A 26,657-nucleotide genomic window follows, 5' to 3' on the forward strand; every position below is an offset into this window, starting at 1 on the left:
ACAATTTAAACTACATTTTTACAACAAATTGATATGAGGAAAGCTGCAACTTATAGTACTTTTCAAGTAGTTTTAAAATATCACATTGAAAATTGCAAGTTTAGTTAAATTGACTATCGAAAAGTGAAAAACATCATATAAATTGGGACGAAGGGAGTATCAAATAGGTATTACTTAATTAAGCATGATTTGGAAACACCTCTTACTTTTTAGGATAAAGTTAATTTATTAAGGGTTGTGCTCAAGGTATTAAATTAATTACACGGTAGAAAATGTGACACGTGTACTTATTTAAGATAAGTTACTTCCTTTGTCCCAAATTATGTGAAGATATTCGGAGTTCGAGAATCAAACATTTAATTTGTCCATGAACTCTTGTATAGATTATTCAAATATTTTAAACCAAAATATGCATATTGAAAAACTACACGAAAAGTGCTACAAGTTAATATAGCTGATGATTCAAAATATTTTTAAGAAGTTTGAGAAAATTATAATCAAAAGAAAAAATTATTTGCCTCGCCAAATAATAACATCTTCGTATAAATTGAACGGAGGAAGTACTATTCTTTCATCTTGAGTTTGGGCCCGGGCTGAGCACGGGCCTCCTGTAACTAGTATATATATATATATACTAGTTACAGGAAGGCCCTTTTTATATATATTGAGTAGGCGGGCCCTCTTTATATTTTTAATTTTGGCCGAGCCCAACCCAAAGAAGGGCCAGACCCGGCCCATAACGCCCTAGTATTTAGGGGCAAGGCTTCAGCCAAACAGACCCCTTTGGGGTAATTTGCTTTCCTTCAAGGGTTTCAGCCAAACCCTAGTGCCGTCATCGAGTTCCTTTCTCTCTCCTGCGTCATCCTCGCCATTTTTGGTAAAGTGCAGGTGTACAACACCTTTTTCAAGCCTTGTATGGCTGGATCGAGCAAGCATTTATTGCTTCATCTCCAAAATTCGCCAAACACGACTTTAGAAATGTAATCTCTCCTTTTTTTCTTCACTTTTCTGCATTATTCAACGTATAAAAATGAAAAGCTTTAATTGGTTTTGTTTGTTTGTGATTTGAATTTGTGGATTTCTATTGGCTCATGAGGAATCAAAGAGATTGACCCGTTCTGCGTCAAATCTGACCCTCCATGCATTTATAGCCTTGAATCTCGACCTTTAATTGTGATTTAGAAGGAAATCCTTTGAAAATTTGCAAAGTCCCACATCGAGTCTAAGGTTGGAATTTTTCAAATCTGGGGTTCTATATAAGACGTTTTATTTCGCATTTTATGGGCAGACTTGGAGATAGACAAAAAAAAAAGATTTTGAAAAGCAATTTGAAAAATTATATCATCTTGCATATAAAAATCAAAATAACTAGGGTTTTGGCAAGTTTGCTTGGAAACCTTGATCTTTTCGATGTAGTTAAAAAAAAATTAAGCTAGTTGTGCTTGTTGTGTGGCCGAGGGTGGAAGAAAATTTCCTTAAAGTTTTTTCTTTGCTAGGCTGTGCATTAAAAAGGTGACCTTTCTTTCCCTTTAGTCATTTTTATTTTATTTTCAGTCATTTATATATATTCTATGATCGTATGGTTTGATGTTTGGGATATTGGTGATGTCATTAATCTTATGAATGCTAATTTTGTTTAGCTTAATCTTGTTTTACTTAGTTCTATAGTTGTTTAGCCTTATGTGCATTTGGAAGATTAGTTATGTAGATTTTATGAACTCATTTGTATGTCTTTGATTAAGTTATGAATTATTTCTAGGTAAGCAACCTGTTAGTCATGTGAATATGTGTTTTATCTGTCTGACCAGTGTTTTGACTTTTTCTTGTTGAGTTATGCTTTTTCTGGTTATGATAGCTTGGAGCTTGATCTGTGTGTTCAAGTATTAGTTAGTTATGAATCTTTTTTAACTATATCTGGTCAACCCTAGTCAGTCATATGTGACATAACTTAGAGTCTGCTTGCTCTTGTTTTCTCCTATTTGGTTTCCTGTCTAGATATTGTTATAAGTTCATTAGGTATGTGTGTTTGGATAATGGTCTTGCTAACTAGCTAGTATACCCCCCTGTGATTAGAAAGTTGATGTGGTTTATAGTCTTCTTGTTTATTTAATAGGATTAGGTATGTTCTAAGTGGAATCATTCATGAAATCTGGGTTTACTAAACTAAAATTGAATCATCTCCATTTTGAATAGAAGCAATGTGCCTTTATTAACCTGTTATTATCCTAGCTTGTGGATTTGTTGGCTTTTAATGTAACTGAGTTGTTTGAGAGTTGTTTTGATAATGTTGGACCCTGTCACTTATTAACTTAAGAGTCTGAGAAAAGGGGCATGCTAATCTGAATTTAAGAAAATCTAAGGGGTATCACTAGCCCCTTTCAGTCTATATAGGTTGTTTCCTTTTGTGGTTGAGTGACATGATGAGTTTTTGTGACTCTATAGTACCTTTGATTCCAAATCATTCATTTAAAAGGAGAAGTGTGATACTGTCACCTGATATTTAAATGAGAATAAGGTTTAGTACTTAACTAAGTGATTAGGGAAATGCAATAGTTAAGTTTAACATCTGATAGCTTTAAAGTTGTTTTTTTTTTCTCCAAGATAACCATGCTTTAAACCAAGTCTATTTTGTTCCTTTCTTTTTATTTTTTATTTTTTTGGGACATTATTTGAGAAGTAAAACCTTCATGTTCCACCTACTTGGTCAGTTTTTTCTTTGATGGGATGTTATGCCTGGTTGCATTTTTTCTTGTTAACCGAGTTAAACACCTTTTGGCTAAAAGAATGCTCTTTTTGGATTTTGAATTTGCTTTAGGATTCCTAGTGGTTCTCCTGTGTTAGGGATCTTTGTTTTGACACAAAATGCTAAATTTGTAGTTGGTACTGGTGGACTTAAGAGAAACTGGACCATTTTGAGTTTTATTGAAAAAACTGCCAAGCCTCCTTTTTTTTGGGCAAATTCATCTGTTGTGTTTGATTTTAAGGTGGTCTAACTCAATGAAATTGATAACCTATTTTGTCTTGTTTAGTCACTTTGCTTTGGTTTAAATAGTTTCATTTACTCACTAAGGTTGAAATGAAGCACCTATCCTTCATGATATACTGGTTTTAAACTAGGCTTTGCTGATTCACCTTAAAGGTAACTAATAGTAATATCCAAGCAGTCTACTTGAATATATTAAGGTTTGTTAAATGAGTGTAACAGTCTTATTACTTTCTCATGATGAGTAAATGATAGTTGGTCTAAAATTGGTTTCTTTGGGAGATAGACAAGATCTGGAAACTGCCATTTACTTGATAACTTGTGTGTAACCATTAATGTCTGTTACTGTTTCTCTATGGAAATTAATCACTTATTACTTAAGTTTATATCTGGTTATACTTGCTTAGAGAAGGCCTCCTTGAATTAATTAAGTGTTGATGTTGTTAGATATACTGGTTCTGTATTCATAACTACAGCTTCTCTCTTGCTTTTGTCATGACTGTGTAATAGAAATACTTAAACCTGTCATTAGTCCTATTTGAACTTAATAGGATATTAATGATTGATAATATAGATAAATCTGTTGAAATATATACCTAGACATTTGATTAGGAGGGTGCTTTGTTGATACCATTTGTGTACACTTCATCTCTCATAGTACTGTGAGCCTAACACATAAGTGGAGAGGAAAAATAGCACTTGGGGATGAAGCTCAAACCTTCCTGGTGTCTACCATTCCTGGGGTTCCTGGAAACCACTTGGATCTTGTGTGGTATCAAGAACAAGAGGGTAAGAGCTTTCCCTTTTTGGTTTGTTCTAATCTCTTCATGGGTGTGTAAATCCATGTTATGTTGGCTGGTGATGGTGTATGTTTTTTTTATTAATATTATTATTATTATTATTATTATTATTATTATTATTATTATTTTGCTTAGGGAAGTAGCCTTATGTGTTTGTTTGTTTATTCTTTGATTCTGGACTTTGAATTTGTCACTGACTGGCTTATATAAGTCTAAAAAAGACCTTGACTAGTATATGTTTCTTCATCTCTCCTCAATGTAGTAACTTTCTTACCTATATACTAGGTGATATACCAAAGTATACAAGGTATATTCACCTCTATACCCTCACAGGTGTATAGAAGTGGATATATCCAGTATACTTAATGTATATCATTCTTGCTATTTATGAATATGAGCTCGTATTGTGTTAGTTTATGTATCTTGGGCCGACTGTTTTGTTTAAATTAATGTTTGGGCCCCTCCAGTATTTAAACAAAATTTTCACTTGGGTTGGATATTTTTTCCCCTCTTTCTGAATCTCTGTTGAAAAGCCCATGTGGGCTTTGGGATTTTCCTTACCATTTGGGCCTCACATTGTTTTTCTGCCCAAAAAATATGTTATTGTTTAATGATTTACTTGTTTAGTTTAAGCATTTGTTTGGCTTATTGTTTTGTGAATAAGCATCCTTACTTGGGCCAAGTACTAATCCTAGTCTTTTGTATGTTTCATGGGAACCAATCTTGGGCCCTTCTGGCCATCTCTTGCATCAATACTTATTAGGCCTAAGGCCCAACCCCCTTCTTTTGATCGAGTCCGCTGAAGAATTAGAAAGGGAAGCAAATATTCATTTTGAAGGCCCAGCCAATGGGTGAAAATAGCACTGATGGGCTTAGGTAGGCCCATCAATTTAAAAGTTTACTTTCTTTCTCTATTTTACTTGTCATGTATGTATGTGTATATGTATATGTATCAAACATGTAAAATAGTGAAACCCCTATGCATGTGTAGAATTTAGGAAATCAACGTTTAGTATTTTAGGAAGTCGCTCAAAACATTTTTAAACTCGGTCAAATCTGATTTTTGCACGACTGAAATTGGCATTTAACCTAATTTTACTAATTTTAACGATCAAACTCACATTTTAGATAAAGTAAATGGTTGTTTTCCTAAAAAAATGGCTAATTAGCAAGTTTTGGACCTTTGGTAGGAGGATCTGGAAACTGTTTATTTTAAAAGAAGTAAAACATAACTTTTGGGCCTTCAGGCCGTTAGCTTTGGTTATTTGTGAAGTGTGATGTTGAAATAAATTTTGGATGAAAATGGAAGATGGTTTGAGGTTTATTTTGATGGCAACAAATCTTGAAACACCTTAAACATTTGAGCAAAGATTCTGAAATAGTTTAGACACTGGAAATTTGAGGCTTGGTAAAAATTGGTAGAAGCGGGTTGTTTGAACTCCAACATATTTGGTCGTTGCGCTGAAACTTTTGTCGGGCTGAAAATTATTTTGGACCAAAGTATAAGGATAAAAACGGACTTGGACGTAGAGTACTAATGACCTATGGGCTTCAACAATAAAAATAGAAGTGATTTTGTCAGAATAACTTATACTTTCATGAGTATACATAAGTATAAAAAATGGAGATATACTCCATATTTTCATATATATATATATATATATATAAACCCGTAGGTACTAATCCCATTTTGTTAGGACTAGAATAGTAGTGACTCTACTCGGAGAAATTCCGAGTGTGTCCTAGTCTGGCAACAAAGTGAGTTGAACACTTACGCGGATTTTAAAAACCAAAACCTCCTTTTATAAGGGATATTTTTGCCAAATGTTTCCTTGAAAATTATGATATGATATGAAAAATGACATCTTTTTCTTGCGGAAAACTAAACACTTGTAAAGAAATAAGTACATTAATCACACATTAAAACTTGTAAGTCAACCGTATTCTACGGATCTTTAATACTAGGGTGCGTAAAACCTTCCCTAGGGGATCACCAGAACCTTTACCTCGAACTTTGGTCCGAAAGATTTTTACTCATTTTTGGAAAAATCTTTAAACCCAGTTTTCCTAGTTTTTCATAATAAATTAGGTGGCGACTCTAAAAAAAATACTAAAATTCAATTAGAGCACCAACAACCTCGTAGTAACTTTTATGCCTTCACCCGCGTAAAAGCGAACCATAATAATCATCATTTACATCTAGAGATGCATGATCTCCACTCTCTGATCAGCACTAGGAGTGCTTGACATAACATCAACAACTCTATCTTCAGCCTCAAGTGGAGTGATGGAGGGACCGGGTAACTTTGCATCATCTGGATATTTTGTTGCATCTTCTTCATTGCTTGCTTCAACTTGATTTATCATTTCAGCCTTTCCATTTGTGATTTCCGGGACCTCATTTGGAATTGAGAGGTCTCCATCATCTGCTTCATCCCTTTGTATCTCTTTGCTTCCTAACTCATCTGTCTCATCAAAGATCACATGCACACTTTCTTCCACAATTTGAGTTCTCTTGTTGAAAACTTTATATGTCTTGCTGTGAGAAGAATATCCAAGAAAGATTCCTTATCACTCTTAGCATCAAACTTTTCTAAGGCCTCCTTGCCGTTGTTAAGAATAAAACATTTGCATCCAAAAACCTTAAGGTAAGTTAGCTTGGGTTTCTTTCCATTTAGCAGCTTATAGGGTGTCTTTTATACACCTGTTGATCAAATAACAAGCAGTGTTGACAGCCTCTGCTCAGAAGCTTTTGGCCACATCACTTGTAATCAATATTGTTCTTGCCATGTCTTCAAGAGTCTTGTTTTTCCTTTCCACAACACCATTTTGCTGAGGTGTTCTGGGAGTAGAGAAATTGTGACTAATCCTATTTTCAGCACAGAATTCATTAAAGTTTGCATTGTCAAATTCAATGTCATGATCAGATCTTATGCTTACAACTTGATATCCCAACTTTACTTGAATCTGTTTCACAAAGGCTATAAACACAGGGAATGTTTCATCCTTGGTTCTTAGAAACAATGTCCAAGTGAATCTTGAAAAGTCATCAACAATCACAAAAATGTACTTCTTTCCACCTCTGCTTTGAATCCTCATAGGCCCACAAAGATCCATATGAAGAAGCTCAAGTGGCCTAGAGGTGCTTACTTCCTTCTTTGGTTTAAAAGAAGTTCTGACTTGCTTCCCTTTTATGCATGCATCACCACTTTGTGATCTTTGAACTTGACATTTGGTAGCCCACGGACCAGGTCTTTTGCCACCAGTTTGTTCAGCAAGGTAAAGCTTGCATATACCAATATCCTATGCCACAGCTCAACATTATGATCCACAAGAGACAAGTCAAATCACCACCATCAGATGCGCCAAAATCTGTTGCATAGCTTTTCTTGTATCTTTTTGCAATTAGTAACACTTCTCTAGTTTTGAGATTAGCGATAGTGCACACATGAGAGAAAATTTTCCATCGTTCCAGTCATGTGCTTTGAGCAGCCACTATCCACAAACCATTTTTGACTGCTCCCTCTCACTCTGGCCTGCAAACAAAGTTATTTGTTAGTCTTAGGAACCCAAGCTAATTTGGGTCCTTTGTAATCATAGAATGGGTGAATAAGAGATCTATTCGCGTATGCAGGCAACACATATTTTATTTTGTGGGGACCAGGTCCCGCATTCTTAGGTTTGTTATCAACATAAGCTCTGTTTCTGTGCATAGACTGAAATCTTGCTTTGCAGGAGTCTTTGTAATGACCAGTGATGCCACAGTGGGTGCAAAGCTAATTATCAATTACAGAAACATATTTGCTGTGAGGATTGAACGAGGTCTTGGCCTTTTTACAACCAATTCCCTTTCTACCATTATTACCCTTACACATAGCAGCCACTTTATCAGAGGCACAAATCCAATGAAGAGACTTATCAAGTTCAAATTTCACACGGCTTAGATCCTCTTGAAGTTGCCTATTTCTTTCTAGCTCAATAGAGAGGTTCATTTTAGCCCTCTTGAGTTCACTATCAAGCTAAAAATAAATCTCACTTCCCACTTGTTTTCCCTTAGAAAGGGTATTCACCCATTTGTTTATCTGATTAATCAACAAAGCATTATCCCTAGTTAACACTTCAACTTGTTCCTTTAAATCCACAATATTTACTACCATATCATCCCTTATTTGTTCTAACCCTTCAATATCTTCATTTAAGGCATTTTTCTCATTAATAAGGCTATGATAGGTATCAATTAGCACATTTGCAAGAGATATTAATTTCCTTTGAGAGTAATTTTTCAGATTTTTCTGAACATCAAAGAAATTTACCTCTTCATTCTCATTGTCATCTTCATCTTCCGACTTGGCCATGAGTGCAAAGATGGACTCATAGTTCGCAGGTTCATCTTCAATAGCCATCATGGAGGTATCCCCCGTATCTTCATCTTAAGACTCACTAGAGGAGTCTCCCCAAGCAGCTAAAGACAGCTTTACCAAGTTGTCAGCCACATATCTTCTGTTGAACTTCTTATCAGGGACCTGGTTCCTCTTCACTCCCTTGTCAGCATTTTTGTAGTAATCTTGCTTGTGAAGAGGGTATTCCTTGATGTAGTGACTAGGCTTCCCACATTTGTGACATAAGTAATTATGTTTGAAGTTCTTGCTGGAGCTTCCTATTTTGGAGAATCCACTATTTTTACGAATCATCTTATGGAAACTTTTTGTAATGTAGGCCATATTAGATTCATCACCACTTGAGTCACTTTTAGCCGTATTAAGGACCAGGTTCTTCTCTTTCTTTGGCTCTCGACTCTCAAGCTCCTTCTTTTTCTTCACCTCGTAGGTTTTGAGATTTCTAATCAAATCATCAATGGTCATTTTCTCCAGATCTTTGGCTTCAGCTATGGCATTGACTTTGCTTTCCCAAGACCCTGGCAGAACACCAAGTATTTTTCAAACTCGCTTATTGATTGGAATGACTTCACCAAGAGAATGAAACTCATTGATAATGGAGGTCAAACGAGTGTGCATATCCTGAATTGACTCATCGTCCTTCATTATAAATATTTCATACTCAGTGGTGAGCATGTCTATTTTAGACTGCTTGACTTAAGAGGTTCCTTCATGAGCCGTCAAGAGGGCTTCCCATATTTCCTTGGTATTTTCACAAGATGAAACACGATTGTATTCATGTGGTCCAATACCACACATCAAAATCTTCTTTACCTTGAACCCCTTTTCAATGGCTTTTCTATCAGCTTCAGTATATTCTTTTCTGGGTTTTACCTCTAACTTTCCAGACTCAGCATCAGTCTTTGTGTTGACAAAAGGGCCATCAAGAATGATGTCCCAGAGCTCAGAATCTTCAGCCATCAAATAGTCATGCATTCTTGTTTTCCACCATCCATAATACTTTCTATTAAATCTTGGAGGCCTCGTGGTTGACTGTCCTTCCTCAAAGTTTGGTGGAGCAGCCATAATGAGAGATCCTTTCTAGGTGTTACCCTTTTAGAAAGAACCTGCTCTGATACCAATTGATAGAAATTAAGCGTCCACCAAAAACAGATAAGGGACCAGGTACCTTATCTGTTCCCTTAAGCAAAAAACAGAAAGTAAACAAGACACGATGTTTACGTGGAAAACTCCTTGCTCAAGGGATTAAAAACCACGACCTACACTGGTAGGATTTCCAACTTCACTAACTGAGCAATGTCTTTCAGATTACAAGCCTTTTGCAACCAAGGAATTAGCCCATTAATCCCTTCCCTTACAATAACTCTATTGCAAGCACTCACTTGACTAACTCTAGCCAAGAACCAAACTAATTCAACTACCTCTAGCTGAACTTCAACTCACCATAACTAACTATAGTTAGGCGTCTACACAAAAAGCTTAATAAACCAAACACCTACAAAAGCCCTTCTTAAAAGAAGTGTAGATTTACAATATTTAGACCAAAACATAAAGACTAAAATAACCTAGGACTTAAGACATCTTCAGTATTGGGATCTGGTCCTTGGAGTTATTTAGTCTCGATCTTGAAAGCTTTGAGAAAACAGTGGCGGCTACTCTTTTCAACAATGAGAATAATATGTTTTGAGTTGCTAGGTCAAACAAATGCCAACATGTTGTTTATATAGGGGGGCAAGTGAGGAGCATGTGAGGAGCATGTGAGAAGCATGTGACATAGATAGAGACATTGCAATGATCCGTCTGTCCTGCTGTGGCTCTGCAAGTCGGAACAGTGCCACAGCTTTATAGCTGTCACATTCATACAGTGCCCAGGGAACCTGATCAGGACCTGATCCCTGATGCATAGGTTGATCGTCAAAACTCATAACTCATCAGCTAGTAATCCTCATTTTTTTTTTCTGTCTAATGTAAAAACGTAAACCAGAATGTTTTAATGCTGCTTGTACGTGGCATTAAATTCGAGCAGTAAGAGCCATGCTGTCTTTGACCAAGCAGTTGACTCGTCGACGTTATTGCTAGTCTCGCTTTTTTTTTTTTTTTTTTTTTTTTTTTGGGTGCTTCTTTCAATTACGAGTATTTAATATTTACTACATAATAACAATATTAACAGTCGCTGAGTTAAAGGAGATGTAAAATAGAGGGTTTTTCGGTGGTTTTAACAATTCATCATGCTAACCGTTTCAGCATATGGAATTAATAATTTACATATTTTATTGATCAACCAATAATAGTTACGAAGAGTTAGATTACGCAAACAATCTGAATAAAATCTGGTGAAATTATATCTTTTGGAGAAGACGATTTTTTTTTTATCTAATAGTGAATTGTTTAGAATTTGGGATTTTGCTAGTTTCTTTTTGAGTTATATCTAATAGGATTTGTAGTTGAAATGATATATTGAAATATGTTTCCTGATTTTTGCTTAAAATAAATTTTGGACTATTATAGATATGACTACTATGTAACCTATTTTCTTTGGTAGAGAAGTGTGGATCATACGGAGATGTATAAAGAGATCAAGGAGATTCTGAGCAAATTATTTCGAAAAATACATTCATTGTTGAGTTATCAAACTCTTGATTTTTCAAAAGAAATTATGGTATCCCTCAAAAAGAAGAGAGGAAAGAAAGTTACACCCACACATTTCAATGAAATAAATACTATTACAATTATTCTGGCGTTACAAATTACTCCCTCCTTCACTTTTAATTGTTCATTATTCTAAAAATAATTTTTTACTTGTACTTGTCCACTTTCGCATATCAAGAGAAAAACAATTTATTTTTCTTGTTTTACCCTTAGCATCAATTGCTCATTTCAAATCATTTTTCAAATTCATTACGAAGTCATACACCAATTAATATGGGTATTATGATAAAATATACGCTTCATCTATTAATTCTTAAGTGCAAAGTCCATAGTGGATAAGTAAAAGTGAACAGAGGGAGTATAAGATATACTATGTCGGTTTTATCTTGTCTTTCCATGTGGTGGGAAAAAGTGTTTAAGTTGAAATCAAATGTTAGAAAAGGTACTAAATATTACGTCTCTTTAAGAATTTAATTTAAACGGAGTAGAGACAATTTTTCATTTTTTTTATAGAAATATTACCTAAGGGAACATGAGTGTTATTTGAAGTCACAACTATAGTGTTGTCACCTTTCTTTTACTCCCTCCGTCCATTTTTATTTGTTCATGTTTGATTTGGTACACTCTTAAAAAATAATACTTCTTTTATTTCAAAAAGATTGACATTTTTCTCTTTTCTAGAGTCGAATGAGTTGTTTTTTTACCGTAATTTTTTCATACGTCTTTTAAATATTTTAAATTATTAATTATGGTGACTTATAGTACTTTTTACGTAATTTTCAAATATGAAAATTTTATTTCGAAAAAATAAAAGATTCTATGTTAAATCACACGGTCAAAATTAAAAAGTTTGACTCTCGAAGCGAAAAGTGTCAATCTTTTTTGGACAGCAGGAGTAAATAAAATAATAAGCTTATTATATCACCCTTTAAATATAACAAATTCAATATTTGGGATTATGCATTGGAAAAATGACTATACTACGTACTTAATAGTAAGGGTAAATTAGAAATTAAATGATAAATTATCTCTTAATTTTCAAACTAAATAATTAAAGCTGAACATCTATTTTAGCACGGTGAACAAGTAAAAATGTAGTGAGAGAGCAACAAAATTCCTACTAGATTACAAACTTCGTAGAGAAACTAAATAACATTCAACTAAAGCCGGGATACTTATCCCTCTAAACCCACATTTTTATTAATGGCCGCGTGTCTTCTCGGAAGACAAATTTTAACTATACAAAAAAAAAAAAAAAAATTGCAAGAAATGAGAAATTAACTTATACTACTCTTGTCAAACAAAACAAATAAAGAATATCAATTCAATAAAAAAAAAGGCGCAACAGAAAATATTTATGGGAAAAAAAAAAAAGCATAAATGAACTCTTCAGTCAATAGTCCTAACTGTGCAAGAATTTCTTTGCGGCTATTCCTCCATCTATTTAGTAACTGAAATCATTTAGCGAAACAGCTGTGCTAATGATCAATTCTGTCAACATTGCCTACTTTCTTGCTTTACTCTCTTTCTTCCACTTCCACTTTGATCACAAAAATAAACCAAGTTTACTCCATCAATGGGATTGATCAAGATTCAATCTTTTTCATTCCTTTTCACAATCTTGATCATAACATCATCATCATTATCCCATCATCATCAGCATCATAGCCGTTCAAAACGCCATAACCGTCGAAATTCACAGCTTAATATTTACCGTCCATCTTTTTACACACCATCAAGTACTCTAAGTGGTGAATGGGTACTTTTACATGATTCAATTGGTATATCCGCCATGCACATGCAACTTCTTTACAACAACAAAGTCGTTATCTTTGACAGAACTGATTTTGGTGCTTCTAATCTTTCCCTTCCTAACGGTAAATGCCGTTATAACGATGAAGCTCTTCCAAATGGTGTAGATTGCACTGCTCATTCAATTCTTTACGATGTTTTATCGAATACTTATCGTCCTTTAATGGTTCAAACTGACGTTTGGTGTTCATCTGGTGCTGTTAACTCTAATGGAACACTAATACAAACAGGCGGTTACCATGCAGGTGATCGTAAAATACGTTTTTTTTCGCCGTGTAATGATGGTGATGATAGTTGTGATTGGACTGAATTGGAACAGAATTTAACGGTACAAAGATGGTATAGTTCTGATCATTTATTACCTGATGGACGTGTTATTATTGTTGGTGGAAGAAGAGCTTTTAGTTATGAGTTTTTTCCCAAGAATGGCGACAATAATGAAGTTTTTGACCTACCTTTCTTGAAAGAAACTACTGATCCTAAAGAAGAAAACAATCTTTATCCATTTCTTTACATTTTACCAGACGGGAACTTATACATTTTTGCTAATCAAAGGTCTATAGTATTGGATTATGTGAATAATAAGGTTTTAAAGGAGTTTCCAGTAATTCCAGGTGAAAAAAGGAGTTATCCAGCAACCGGCTCATCGGTAATGTTACCGTTAATTTTAAATTCAGCTAGGGTTCTGACGGTTGAGGTGATGATGTGTGGTGGCGCGTGGGGTGGCGCGTATGTTAATGCAATGAAGGGTGTATTTTGGAGAGCTTCAAATACATGTGGACGTCTGAGAATAACTGACCCGGATCCTAAATGGGTCATGGAAGATATGCCAATGGGTCGGGTCATGCCCGATATGTTGTTATTACCCACAGGTGATGTTATAATATTAAATGGGGCAAGTAATGGGGCAGCTGGATGGGAAAATGCTGTTGACCCGGTTTTAAATCCGGTTCTTTACAAGCTTTATGAAACCGACCCGGATAAGAGGTTTATAGTTCTTAACCCTACTAACATTCCAAGAATGTATCATTCATCAGCTACTTTACTGCCAGATGGAAGGATATTAGTGGGTGGAAGTAATCCACATGTAAGGTACAACTTTACTGGCGTAAAGTACCCTACAGAATTGAGTTTAGAAGCATTTTCACCACCTTATGCGGCTACACAATATTCTCCTATCAAACCTTCAATCATAGCCGTTGAAGGACAAATCATGGGTGTCTTATCGTACGGTCAGCAATTTTCAATCACTTTTACTCTTGGATATCCTGGGGAAGAGCTCATGGTAAGCATGGTTGCACCTTCATTTACTACACACTCATTTGGGATGAACCAACGATTGTTGTTTTTGGAAATTGTGGATATAAAAGGGCTATCAATGTTTAATTACAAAGTTACAATGTTTGCGCCTACATCAAAGAATATTGCACCTCCAGGTTATTATATGGTGTTTGTGGTTCATCAAGGTGTTCCTAGTCATAGTGTTTGGGTGAGGTTACAGTGACCACTTAGCATTTTTTTTTTCTCTGTTGTTTTTTGAGTTTAGAATATGTGAAATTTTTGCTGGGTGCGTTATATTTTTTGTAGACAGTTGGAATAAAAAAAATTGAGTTGTTGAAAAGATCACTTAATGTTTTTATATCAAGACAAAGTGATTGTGTAGTGGTAGTCCATTGTAATTTTTGTTCAATTGAATGGTTGAGTGTTTCTGATCTTGTCCTTGCGGTTGTAGTTCTTTTATGCGAAAAATGTACAAAAGTTGTGTTGGGAAATGGAGTAAAATAAAATGTAGATAAATGAAAGTTTGAACTACTACACCTCTAGATGTTAATACTACATTCGCCCATTTCAATTTTTGGACGAAACTTACTTTTCAATTTCTGATGTTTCCCGCTAACAATTAGGAAACAATGTGAATTCAGTGGGCTCTGATTTATTTATGCTTCTTCTCTATTTCTGTTCTACTTTGTCTAGTTTCCAGAAGTTTTATTTTCCAATAGAATAACAAATTGATAAGTAAAAGGTGTATAGTGGTAAGGCCAGTAGAATTTGGATAACAGAGAGATGTGCAGGATGAAAAATTCAAAGTTAGCAGTAAATTTCCATTGCAGCAGGTTTTATTGTGGTTACAAAAACATCATCTTTCAGCAAGGGCGAATGTAGTAGGACAGTGATGCAGAACAGAAGCGAAGCCAGGATTTTATTTGATGAGTTGAATTTTTTAACATAAATACAAGATTTGAGCTAAAATTACTTAAATTCTATAGAACTTGTCCCAAATGGTGTAACTTAAACACTGATGGAGCAGTAACTATTATTTTCGACTCGAATTATATATACCATGACACTAGCAAGATGTTGTAGAGCAGCAAACAGGTGTCTAGGGAGGGATACTGAGGTGTTTAGGGGCCCTCTGGTTAATAAATATGTATGCATAATGATGAGACTCTTCTCTGTGCAGTATTGGGGCAATGCATTTGCAGTGCAATGTAAATGGCTAACGTCCAAATGAATAATCAATTACGAGGAACATAGGACTATGTTTAGATTCAGACCATTAATATAAGACACATGCAGCTATGTGATGGACCACAAGTAGCTTAACTAGGGAAAAAAGTCCAGAATTTAAACGAAATCTGAGCAAAACTTATGCTACAAATACGTGTACTGGGGGAGACTACTTTTTTTTTTATACTACCAGGTTAAGATAACCTACAATAGCATAATTTCATAACTAACTCATTAATAGTGAAAAGAATAACTTACGCTATCGTTATCCATAAATCAAGTCTGTAAAGAACTACGTAATATATTGACCGGAGATGAAGGCTACAAATAGGTATCTCTAGCGTGTTAAGCTCGAGAGCTCTACCATCTGAGCAACATCCCCTTTCGTGCTTATCTGTCAATCATTTTCTTCACAGCAACAATGTTTGAAATAATTATTTGAAGACAGATTGTCAAATGGGGCAACATATGGTACAGGCATATCATGAAAACCTATTTATTCCATCTCTATCAGAAATTAAACATATTTTTTAGAAACACAGGTGTACATTAATTGTCTTTTTAATTGCAGCTGTCCATAGTTACCAGAATTATGAGCATTCAATCATCAAACAAATAGATCATTTTGATAACCTTAAGCTGTTATTTGAAGATGTAACATAACAAAATGAATACAACTTGTGAAGTGGCTGGAGACTACATCAATAGACAAAACCGGATCAATATTCCCTCTTTGCTAGCCTAGCCCTGTTGCTTGGACAGCGCGTCCAGCAATTCATCAGACATATTTACAGTATAAGGCTACAGTAATCGATATATTTTTAATCTATACATATCCCCTCCCACTTTTTCACTTACGAGTTTACTGCTCTATATTTGTACTTTCTAGCCCAGTACAGATAGTGTACAAAATTCAATGCGCTGAGTACGCACATTAGCCAGTAAAATCTGTCCAAATGGAAGTGATTCAAGTTTCCACCTGAGAGCCACGGTTGGTGCTTCGAATTTCCTGTGACACTATTCACTATGGATACTATCACCGTGCTAAGATAGTATCCTATGGCTAATGAAGCCCAAGAGAGAGATGTTGCCAATGATCTCATACGAAATGGTGCTTCTGAGAAACAGAATTCAAGTAGCCCAGCTAGAGTGAAAAGATCAGCTGATCCAAGAAACAAGTATTGCAACGCGATCCAGAAGAATGTAATTGGTAATGGCTTGGTAGAATCCATTAGTCCTGCTTCAGTAGCTACGTTTTTCCGCTTGATTTCAACAAGAGCAGCAATTGCCATGGCCACAACGGAGAGGAACAAACCGATTCCTATACGTTGGAGGTGAGTGATTCCCATCTCTGTCTTAGTTACCTTACGGGCGAATGGGATGATGAAGTAGTCGAAAATTGGTGCGAGTATCATGATGAAAAGTACAGGGAAAATGGGAAGTGAAGCTGGTGGTACTTTTAACTTGCCAAATTTCGTGTTCATCGTTGCAGCTTGTTGGACAGAGAACGTGGATAGTTGAGCAAGGCAACAGTTAAGCATGATGGTGCACGCAAAAATCGGGAGGATTTTCATCACCATTTTCACTTCTTCTACTTCTTGTACTGAGCATTTTAGCGCACCACAAGCTGCAGGTGTCTTTATAACTGCCCGATTAAGGAATCTCAGACTTTTCGATGGAATATTGACTGATTCTACCTCTTTGTTGTCTGTAGTTTCCTCATCTTCATTGGATAGTACTGGAATTGTAGAAGGGCTTGATCCCAGACTTGCTATTGCACTACTCGAATTTCTCGATGCACACGAATTTAGCAAGGCAGCAATTAGAACCTAGATACATAACAACGGTATATCAGTTGCTTTGTACAAGATAAAGCTCAAATCACTCTTATGTAAAAGTAGTTTACAATGAAAGAGTTCCTACTTTTGTACTCTGACAATAGAAACAGATTTTTACACTATCAACTATCAAGTCATCTAATTATAGGTCAGTAACCTGGAAAACAAGACGTATAGATCAATATAATCTGGAGATCTTTTCATTTTTTTCCCACGGGCGCTAGCTAAAATATACAAAACACAGTATACACTAATTATGCAAGTATATAATATGTATACTTAATATACAAAACATATACAATATATATATATAGTGTACACAAAATATACACATATTATATACATAAACATACATACAATATACATAACCAGTGTATATATTTTGTATATTTTTGCTAGCGCCTGAAATTGATTTTGGCCGACGGACCAAAACTAAAAAATCCCATTATTCTTTAGGGCGGCCCAAGAAGTTAATTATCCTATAAGATGTCACACATACTGTTGTCACACTGTTGGTGCATATAAGTTAAGTTCAATTAAATGCATATATAAAAACTTACCTTAGATATCGTCGTTAGAGGACTTCCGCGAGGGATCTTGTTCCTATAAAAAGGAGAACCAGCAAGGAAAATTGGGATTGACAACAATATAGCCAAAGTAGAAATCCCAAATCCCCATTGCCAACCTTTGTTGTCTTCAACCCAAACAACAAAGGTGACAGCAATAAGGCCACCACATGAGAGGCAAAACACAAAGTAATTGAAGAAAGTTGATCTTTGTTTCCTCCCTTGTGGAGTTTCTCCATCAAACTGTTCAGCTCCATGGGGTGTCAATGATCCTTTTATACCTCCTACACCTAATGCCACTAAGTAAAGGCCTATGAATAGCATTGCAGCTTGTGCACCGTGAACTTGTTCGCAGGGGGTGTCTGGCTTGCATTTTTCTGGTTTCATCGAGTCTGAACGAGCTTGTATCGTGAGTACCACCAGACCCTGTGTTGAAATCAAAATTTCAAGAAATAGTGAGGAAATATCACACAACCTTGTCCAACTAGAAGTGAATCCAAAATTTAAAGATGGCGAATATATACAACATATAAAACATATACACATGTTCTAACTAGATTTCATTCGATTTGTTGTGGATTGGACGATGAAAAAACCAACACTTCTGTTTAAATCAACTCTGTATATGTATATAGGTTGTGTTTGAAGCACTAAGAGGTCCTTTGGTGGGAGGGATTGGAAAAATTGATCACAGTACAAAACTTATAGTGTTCTTTGTCCAATGTTTACTTGACATTTTCATTTTTGGTATAACTTTGTAGTTTTTCTTTTATATAAAGTACAAGTGACAACTAATAACCAGCATCAGTTTAAGAACTAATACCACCAGCATCAGTTTAAGTATTCTCTTATGCTTGATGCAACATCAGATAGCTTATACTAATATTAGCTATACGGGCATGTTAATCTCATGCAGCAGTAAATGTGTTATAATTTTTATGTAATTAGTTTATGAATCAAAGAACCCCTAACTGGCCATATACAGAAATGTTTTATATTCTGAATCCAAAGCCAATTCAGTTTTAGCTTTGTTTTCAAAAAGCGGGTCGCGGATATTTCATATTTGGTTGATTGCAGGCTGAGACTTTATATATTTCTTTTACCCAATTTAGGTGGCACACTTTTTTCTATTCTATATAAAAAATGAATGTCTCCTTTTTATATTTAAACTCTCAATTTTACCTTAATTACATGATGCACAACTATACAAATGTTTAAGACTACAAAATTTAAAAAATGGTCCATCACTTCTTAAACATTATGTTCAATCAAGTATCACATAAAATTGAAACGAATGGAGTATGAGTTTTTGAAGGAAACATTAACTAATAAATAAATATAACGATCCAAGTTACAATATATATGTTGACTGTGTAAAATTTGTTTAGGCTATGAATCGTAATTTAACCTATGATAACTAGTTATGACTTTTACAAGGTTGGTACTTAGTACTTATCATAAGAATTTACATGCAATTACCTTTTAAATAAGGGAGAAAAATATATATATACATAGATAAAGGATGTATTTACAAAACATAACGATACTTTTAAGTTTGCAAAACCTAACATTAGAAAACTTACAAAACCTATACAAAATACCAAATACAGTAAAAATAATAATAATTAATATGCAATAAAGCATAACCCATAAATCACGTAACCGTAAGCCATAACATGCCAAAATGACTTACAGTTGCTGAATATGAGTATTTAGTTAGCACTGAATCACACCAAACTTCTTGTTCCATTAAGCAATTGTAAGTCATAACATGCCAAAATGAGTATCCTAATTATGGATATGCTGGTAACATATTCACACCCCAAACAACTTTGACTATTTAATTAGCAATTTGAGATTTTTCAAATAGAGCTATTTCTCAAAATTACATCTTATATGACAACCGTTTCAAAATTTGAAAGTCAAAATCCACAAAACTCATGTCTTTTCTCAACATTAAGCACAATGTACTGTTTTTTCTCAACATTAAGCACAAACTAATAAACCCAAAAATAAAAATGAAACATACCATTTTCTATACCAAATTCATACCTAAATTATACAAATATTCATACCCAAAATAATAAACCCCAAAATAAAAATGAAACATACCCTTTTCTATAAAAAAAAAATTCATACAATATTATAGTGAGAACAAAAAATAAAAATGAAAATACTAAAATATACCTAAATTATACAATATTCATACCCAAAATAATAAACCCAAAAATAAAAATGAAACATACCATTTTCATACACTTTTTGTTCATACCTAAAATAATATTCATACCCAAAATAATAAACCCAAAAATAAAAATGAAACATACCATTTTCTAGACAAAATTCATACCAATCATTTTGACCATAAAACACCAATTGAAGAATAAATACTTGTTTGTCATGAATATGAAAACGTTTGTTATTAGGAAAAAATATGAAATTTGGGTTTGAGTAATGGTGTATTTGAACTGCTACATAGGAGAAGTTAGAGAGATTGAAAAGGTGAGGGGAATAGAGAGAGAAAAAATCTTTTTGATGATGATGAGCGGAAGAGAGGTAGAAAAATCTTTTTTGATAAAGACTTTGAAAGTAGAAACTGAATCGTACTATACTAATCTTAAAAAAAAATAAAATCGTACTATGCTAAGCCAAAAATTAAAATCCAGATTATGTTCCTAAAAAAGGTCCCAAAATCATGGAAAGACACATTAATCCCAAATCTGGTATGTTTAGTAATTAAATTGTTATATTTTGTAAATAAAGAAAAATATTCTTATATTTTGTAATTTATAGTCTTAAGTAGTATTATTAGGTTATTTTTCCTTTAAATAACTTGCTTGTATAAATATTTCTTTTCACCCTGAGCGCTTAATATTCAAAACTCTAAATACAATGACCCAAAAAGTGTTCATGTCATGCAATAAAGACAAACTTAGGTTATGGCATACAAGATTGGGCTAAGTGGGCCATTTGCATTGGGCCACAAGATCCGAGTGGTCATCATCATTAATAGAAATCCAACATATAGGATTGGCCTTTTCGAAACAAATATAAACTATTTTATTGGACACTTCTGGTAGTTTGATAGGTGTGAAATTTGGCCTTTTGCATACTGAAAATGGAATGTCATATGTGGCCATATAGAGCCAATGGGAAGTTTGTATATATTTAAGGTAATTGTACCATTGCTACGGTCCTAACAGCCACACAGCTGTTCCATGAAGATATTATTATTTTATCACCATTTATGGATGATATATTCTCTTAGGCCAATAGTAATGAGTAGTACTTCAAGGCATACTACGAACTTGTGGAACATCAAGCAAAAGGTTAATTGTCGCAAACCAAATGTATTATCAAATAGTATAAGTGGAAACATATTGCTTACTAGGTGTCAAACTTATCATAAAAGAGGATGTGCGACATCATCTGCTTAGATCTATCATTGAAAATCGTTGATATTTATTGCAGGCCAACAAGACTACGATTAGACATGTTTGGAGGGAGGCAAAATTAATGTGCCGATTCTCTAACAAATGAAGGACACAATTATAAAGAGTCTTTCAAGGCAAAGGGCGGCTTGATTCGACTTTGTTGTCTACTCTGATCCGGTTGAGGTGTTCTAATTCTTTAGAGGCATACATTTATGGACATGCAGTTTCTTCTCCTAGCGGACTTAAGTTGTATTGCTTATGAACAATTTTAAGATCTTTAGTTTGTATGTTTTTTCACTATACCAAAAAAATATTGGGTGGAGTTGTAACAATTAGATAATTATCCAACAATCTATCAAAAATTGGATAATTCATGGAGAAGAACAAGTAACCCAATTTAGAATGGCCCACCATCATTTATAACAAAAAATATGATACAATTGGATAAATGTAAACACAATTAATAGCAACAAAGCAAAATCAAACAAAAACAACTCTTGCAAGAGTATATACAAGTTAGGAAGAAATGGGTGTGTGTGAATGGATAAGATACTATGTGGTGCAATGTCAAAATGAAACATGTGCCATTAGCGGCGATACACTGTTACTGGCTGACATTTGAGGCACCATTGTTTGTACCCCTACCCTCTAGACAACCAACATTAATGCTAACAAACAGACAATTATGTCATACTCCATCTACTCCAATTTTGACATATTTCTGGAAAAAAAAAATCAGAATTAATTTAATTTAATTTTCTCATTTTATCTTAGTGGGATAATTTATAGCCACATAAATATTTATTACTTATTTTAAATCATAAGTCACAAAAACTTTATAACCATGCAATTATGAGGTATCACGCCATGCTTTTTTATCTCAAATTCTAAAAATCGTCATTTCTTTTTAAAAATGTCGATTTTTTTTAAACTCTAGTGTTAGAGTTAGTTGGCTTAGACACATCTTTATTATTTCAACACGTATTTATTACTTTATGAACTTGTTCTCTTTCTTGGGTTGCTATTCTGCCTTTTTTTTTTTTCCATATAAACTAATTCAACTCTTTGGTCTTTTGAATCGCATGACCAATTTTCACTTTCAACCACTAAGTCCTGAAAAAATTGTTAGGACGAATATATGAGGATCATACAGGCAGTCATCTCTTACAACTTTCTAAATAAACTTGCTAATCTAGCGTTTGTCATAGAGGGTACATTAATGTGCAATCATATATGTACAAATCTTGACGACCTCAATGTCCAAATATACAATTTGAGGTCGTTAAATATGGAACTACACATTGACATGAAGTGCTGAAAAGAAAAATAAAAGGCTCTCCATGTGGAACTAATAGAGATTGGTGGTGAAAAAGGCCTTTTAATTTTGGGGTTGGGGTGGTGGTGGGGTGGGGGTGGATATTTGTTCTAATGATCTTACTAGAAAGTTGTAACTGAAAATGATTCTAATATGAGAAATTACATAACTTTCCCACGAAAAAAGATTTTTCTTTAACGATGTGACACAAAAGATGTTCACAAGATCGAATCATCTCACATTTTGTTTGGGTTCTAATGACAGATCGACTAACTTTTTCTTGTGAAGAGATTTTATACGCCTATAGAAATTAAATGACTTAATAACGACCAGAAACCCATATCAGCATCAATGTTTTCCAATTATTGGTTAAGAAGACTGTTTATCATGATGGATGGGACTATTTTGGAAAAGAAAAGAAACAGAAAAGGAAGATAAAAAGAGAAATTGAAAAAGCAACCAATTCTCCATCTCTTTAATACTATATGCTAAAGAAACTTTATACCTTGGATTAATCAATTTGCTTCACTTTGCAAGTTGCAGCTTATTAGTGGAATTCAAAGTGATCATCACTATGTTAAAAATGATTCCTAATTACTCCAATTGTCTTTTCACAGTGGATATCTATATGTTTAAGTAAGTTTCACCCTTAAGACAAAAAATGATAATACTAGTAAAATAATTAGACCACCTTAAATTTGTTTTAGGCTGATCATCTAGAAGCATTTAAAGTACTTAGAAAACTACTCTTTCTCTGGTCCAATATTAACTTTTCACTCCCCTGAATAAATAACTTAGTAAATATTTATTTTACTATATTACCCATATTAACGGGGTAATTAAAGCCATAGTTGAAAAATGTAGAGTATATCAGAATAAATTATATCTAATTTAAAATAAACAAGCATTGTGATATTTTATTTTGACATTCTGAAACTATTAAAGTTCACATATGATTTTTGAATGCTACTATATCTAAAGTAGATCGGGTGATTGGACCTTTGGAAGTTCGTAAATCCAAGTTAGATTCCTAAAGAGGTACTAGCTAAGTAAACGAACTATGATAAATAACAGTGAATTACAGAGAAAAGGGGCGTAAAATGAAATGAAGTAAAAATAGAGTAATAAATTTCGTATTAACATGATTAGTAGTATATCTTAAACTTAATATAGATTCTAGATTTTCCTTGACGTGTAATTATTTAATGAGTCAAGCATTTAAGTTGAAGCAATAACAAAAGCAAGAAGAAGAAAGAGAAAACAAAGAAAAGTTATAAAAGTGCATAAAAAAGCATGGCGTCGTTACTTGCTTAATCACATTTCCTAACTTTTTTGATAGAGAAATACTATAGCAATTATTGCCAGAAGTATTTCCTCTTGCTCTTTTTCCTTCAACTGAAAACGCAATGTAAGACGAGACGAAGAAAACAAAATAATGGTACAGCGGTAAGTACTCCGATAAAGCAGGAGGGGGACCAAAAAAGTAGATAGTGATAGAAAAAACACAGAAATAGAAAAAGACAATTGATCAGAAATCGGATTGGAAGATTTACCAGAAATTCAATGAGTGCACTGATAAGATAGATGTGATAAGTTGTGAAGAAAGCATCAGATAAGAAGCCACCGAGAAGTGCAAGTAGGAAAGAGGTGCCCATAAAATTGGTCACAGAATTTGCTGAATTGGATGGTGAATAGTGCATGTAGTCTGACAAGTACATCACCAAGTTGCTTGCATTTGCTAGATATGCCAAGTTTTCCAACACCTCCACACCTAAAAAAAAAAAAAAAAAAAAAAAAAAAACATAATAAAAAATCATGTGCTATTCTCCAAAATTCATCAAAAAACCTAAACATTTGAAGTCGAAATTTGAAGCTTGTGGGTACGAAATTCTAATCCTTTAAAGTTATTACGTTCTAAATTTATAATTTGTTCACATATATTCAACAAATTTTAATACAAATAAATGATTTAGATTAAAACTATTAGGTTCGGCCGAATTCGTAACTGAAGGGCTAACTTCGCCCCGGCCTACGAGAAGAAAGAAAATCTTGACAATTTATATATATATATAAATATATATGATAAACGTCCAAAGTGAGAGTTTATCATATATAAAATTTAGATCATGAAAAGTGATTTTTTCTTATTTGTCTAGATTTGATGGACATAATTTTCTGCTACTTATGCTGATGATAGAACAATCGAGATGTGGGCAAATTGACTCTCGTATTATACTGATCTTAAAATGGTTTACCTAAGACAAAGGATGCAGCAACCAGGCCACCATGACGATTGATGAGTGCCGGCCTATTTCTCCAATCTGCATAGCCTTCCCAAGAAGTGCTAATTAGTTTGCTCTGGCTTTCTATTTCCTGCAAATACAAGCCATGTTAGTTGGTGGAACTTATAAGTAAATAAATATATATGTAGAAAAGGAGAAAGGATATGATCAAGACAATTAGGGGGAGCTAGCATGCCGATTACGAGTCTGGCGGAACCTAGTAATTTTGGTGCGGAGAAAGAAAAAACAAGAGGAGCTCACCATTAGTTTTTCGCTTTTCCTATTAGATTAATCTCAATTTGAGGGTTAGAGGAATGAGATCAAGAAAGAGGAGTAGTGTTGAAAGGGTGGTTTAAAGAGCTTTTAGTGGGTGAGAAGAGAGGAAAAATCAGTCCCAAGTTGAAGAGGATGGACTAGAAAACATTTGAAAATGCAAAGGCTAAAACCTGCCCTTATAGCAAAATTTGAAGATTTTTCAATTTTTGTTTTGTCTAATTATGACATATTCCTCTTTTTTAGGGGAGAGAGATGGATGGGATATTACCTAAGATTTGATAGCTTATAAAATACATAAATATCAAGAAAAAAATGCAGAAAAAAAATAGTGCAAATAAGAGTATCAAATAAATTTCATAACTAGTAGCTAGTCGCTAAGGGGGGAGAAGAAGGAAGCAAGAAAGAAGAAAAGGGAAGTGATAATTAGGAGGTGTTGTTTGTCTTGTGTTGTTTGACCAATGACCTAAAATAATAAATGTAAAGCTTGATAACCCCACCATCCCTTTTATGAAATGTTAAAAGGAGCAATTCTTTTTTCTTTCTTCCTCTCCTTTTAATTAATGCTTATTTTTCTTTTTCTTTTCTAATTCCACTTGTTGCTTTACTAATAAGTATGTATGAAATAAAGAATTGATTCTTTTAATATTCCTGAATACACGCGTTGCAATACGATTCTTCGCGATGGAGTTTAGGCCACCCATGGGAATCCATGGCCTTTTTTTCCCCTCTCAATAAACAATGAGACCTAAAGCTGTTCAATGTAAAAAATATAAAAACAAAAACTTATCGACATTGCTCCAGCGTTTATATTAAACCACAGTAATTTATTTATCTAGCAAAACAATTGTTGAAATTTATTTTAAAAGTGATTCAAGGTTAAACACACTTTTGAAAGGACACAATATATTGTGAAAAAGTGTTACCTATTCTCTAGAGGATACACCGAAAAAGTGTCATCCAATCTTAAAGGGTATATTTACTTTGAAAGGGTGTGTTATTTATTCTCTGCACCTTATAAATAATAGGCCTGCCGTAAATTTCCAACGCTTAGAAAAAATTTCAGCAACACAAAATTCCAGCAATACAAAATATTCCTACAACATAAAGTTTTGCATTCTTACCTCTTCCTTTTTACAAAAGCAGCCGAGAAACAAAAAAGGTTCTCTAGAATTTCTATTTGAGTGCACATTAGAAGATTCCCGAGTGGTTCATTGTATCTTGGGAGTAGAACATCATTTTGTGATAGATTATGTAAATATTAGTTAGAATATTTTGTAATCTCCTATTTTAGGTTAGAATATTTTGTATATAAACCAAGTCAAGGAATGAAAGGAAACACGGAAAATATTTCCTACATGGTATCAGATTAGGGTTTCTTTGTTCTTCCTCCTTCCGCTACGCCCTAGTCCCTCTTTCTTCTTCCTCTTTTCCGCCACCTTCTTTCTCTACTACATCCGCCATGGTCGATGCAACACCCACTCCGGTTAAGTCCTCGTTCCACCCGACCCTCGCGGTCTCGAATATCAAGAATCACATCTCTGTTACTCTTGAGATGGAGAACTCATAATACGGAACATGGGCCAAGCTTTTCAAAATTCATGCTCGTTCTCACAAGGTCCTTCATCACATCATTCCTCCACCCAAAGGTAAGGAGAAGCCGTCTCCCAAAACTGATGAGGAAGTCGAATTATGGACGACCATTGACGCCACCGTGCTTCAATGGATATATTCGACAATTTCGAATGATTTGTTAAACACCATCATCGAACCAGATGCTACTGCCATGGACGCTTGGGT

General features: G+C 34.2%; 2 protein-coding genes and 1 long non-coding RNA gene across 4 annotated transcripts; 2 read left to right on the forward strand and 1 right to left on the reverse strand.

Annotated features, from left to right (window-relative positions):
• The first annotated feature begins 765 nt into the window (after positions 1–765).
• On the forward strand, positions 766–6,287 carry LOC132613980 (uncharacterized). Of its 2 annotated transcripts, none has more exons than XR_009572140.1 (3): positions 766–980; positions 3,642–3,772; positions 4,547–6,287. It is a non-coding gene; the product is annotated as an uncharacterized LOC132613980 (long non-coding RNA). The 2 variants fall into 2 exon arrangements; XR_009572141.1 differs by lacking the exon at positions 766–980 and adding an exon at positions 992–1,512.
• A 5,535-nt stretch (positions 6,288–11,822) lies between these two features.
• LOC132614820 (aldehyde oxidase GLOX-like) lies at positions 11,823–14,367 on the forward strand. Its single transcript, XM_060329367.1, has one exon. It carries the CDS (start codon positions 12,406–12,408, stop codon positions 14,143–14,145), a length of 1,740 nt encoding a protein of 579 aa, XP_060185350.1. The 5' UTR covers positions 11,823–12,405; the 3' UTR covers positions 14,146–14,367.
• Positions 14,368–15,753: 1,386 nt separating this feature from the next.
• LOC132614973 (protein NRT1/ PTR FAMILY 4.6-like) lies at positions 15,754–25,331 on the reverse strand. Its single transcript, XM_060329530.1, has 5 exons — positions 24,846–25,331; positions 24,558–24,675; positions 23,856–24,073; positions 17,548–17,979; positions 15,754–16,978 (listed from the first exon to the last, which is right to left on the reverse strand). The coding sequence occupies exons 1-5, from the start codon at positions 24,846–24,848 to the stop codon at positions 16,004–16,006; spliced, it is 1,746 nt and encodes a 581-aa protein (XP_060185513.1). The 5' UTR covers positions 24,849–25,331; the 3' UTR covers positions 15,754–16,003.
• Positions 25,332–26,657: the final 1,326 nt, after the last annotated feature.

Source organism: Lycium barbarum, chromosome 10, assembly GCF_019175385.1.
Source record: "Lycium barbarum isolate Lr01 chromosome 10, ASM1917538v2, whole genome shotgun sequence".
NCBI classification, from domain to species: Eukaryota; Viridiplantae; Streptophyta; class Magnoliopsida; order Solanales; family Solanaceae; genus Lycium; species Lycium barbarum.

What these genes read in the sequence shown, in the direction of transcription:
- LOC132614820 (XM_060329367.1), top strand. Translation starts at nt 12,406, where the DNA reads ATGGGATTGATCAAGATTCAATCTTTTTCATTCCTTTTCACAATCTTG.
- LOC132614973 (XM_060329530.1), bottom strand. An exon ending in TGCTGCATCCTTTGTCTTAG is followed by an intron (nt 24,074 to 24,557) that starts GTAAACCATTTT and finishes TTTTTTTTTTAG; the next exon opens with GTGTGGAGGTGTTGGAAAAC. An exon ending in CTCTAACGACGATATCTAAG is followed by an intron (nt 16,979 to 17,547) that starts GTAAGTTTTTAT and finishes TTATGTATCTAG; the next exon opens with GTTCTAATTGCTGCCTTGCT.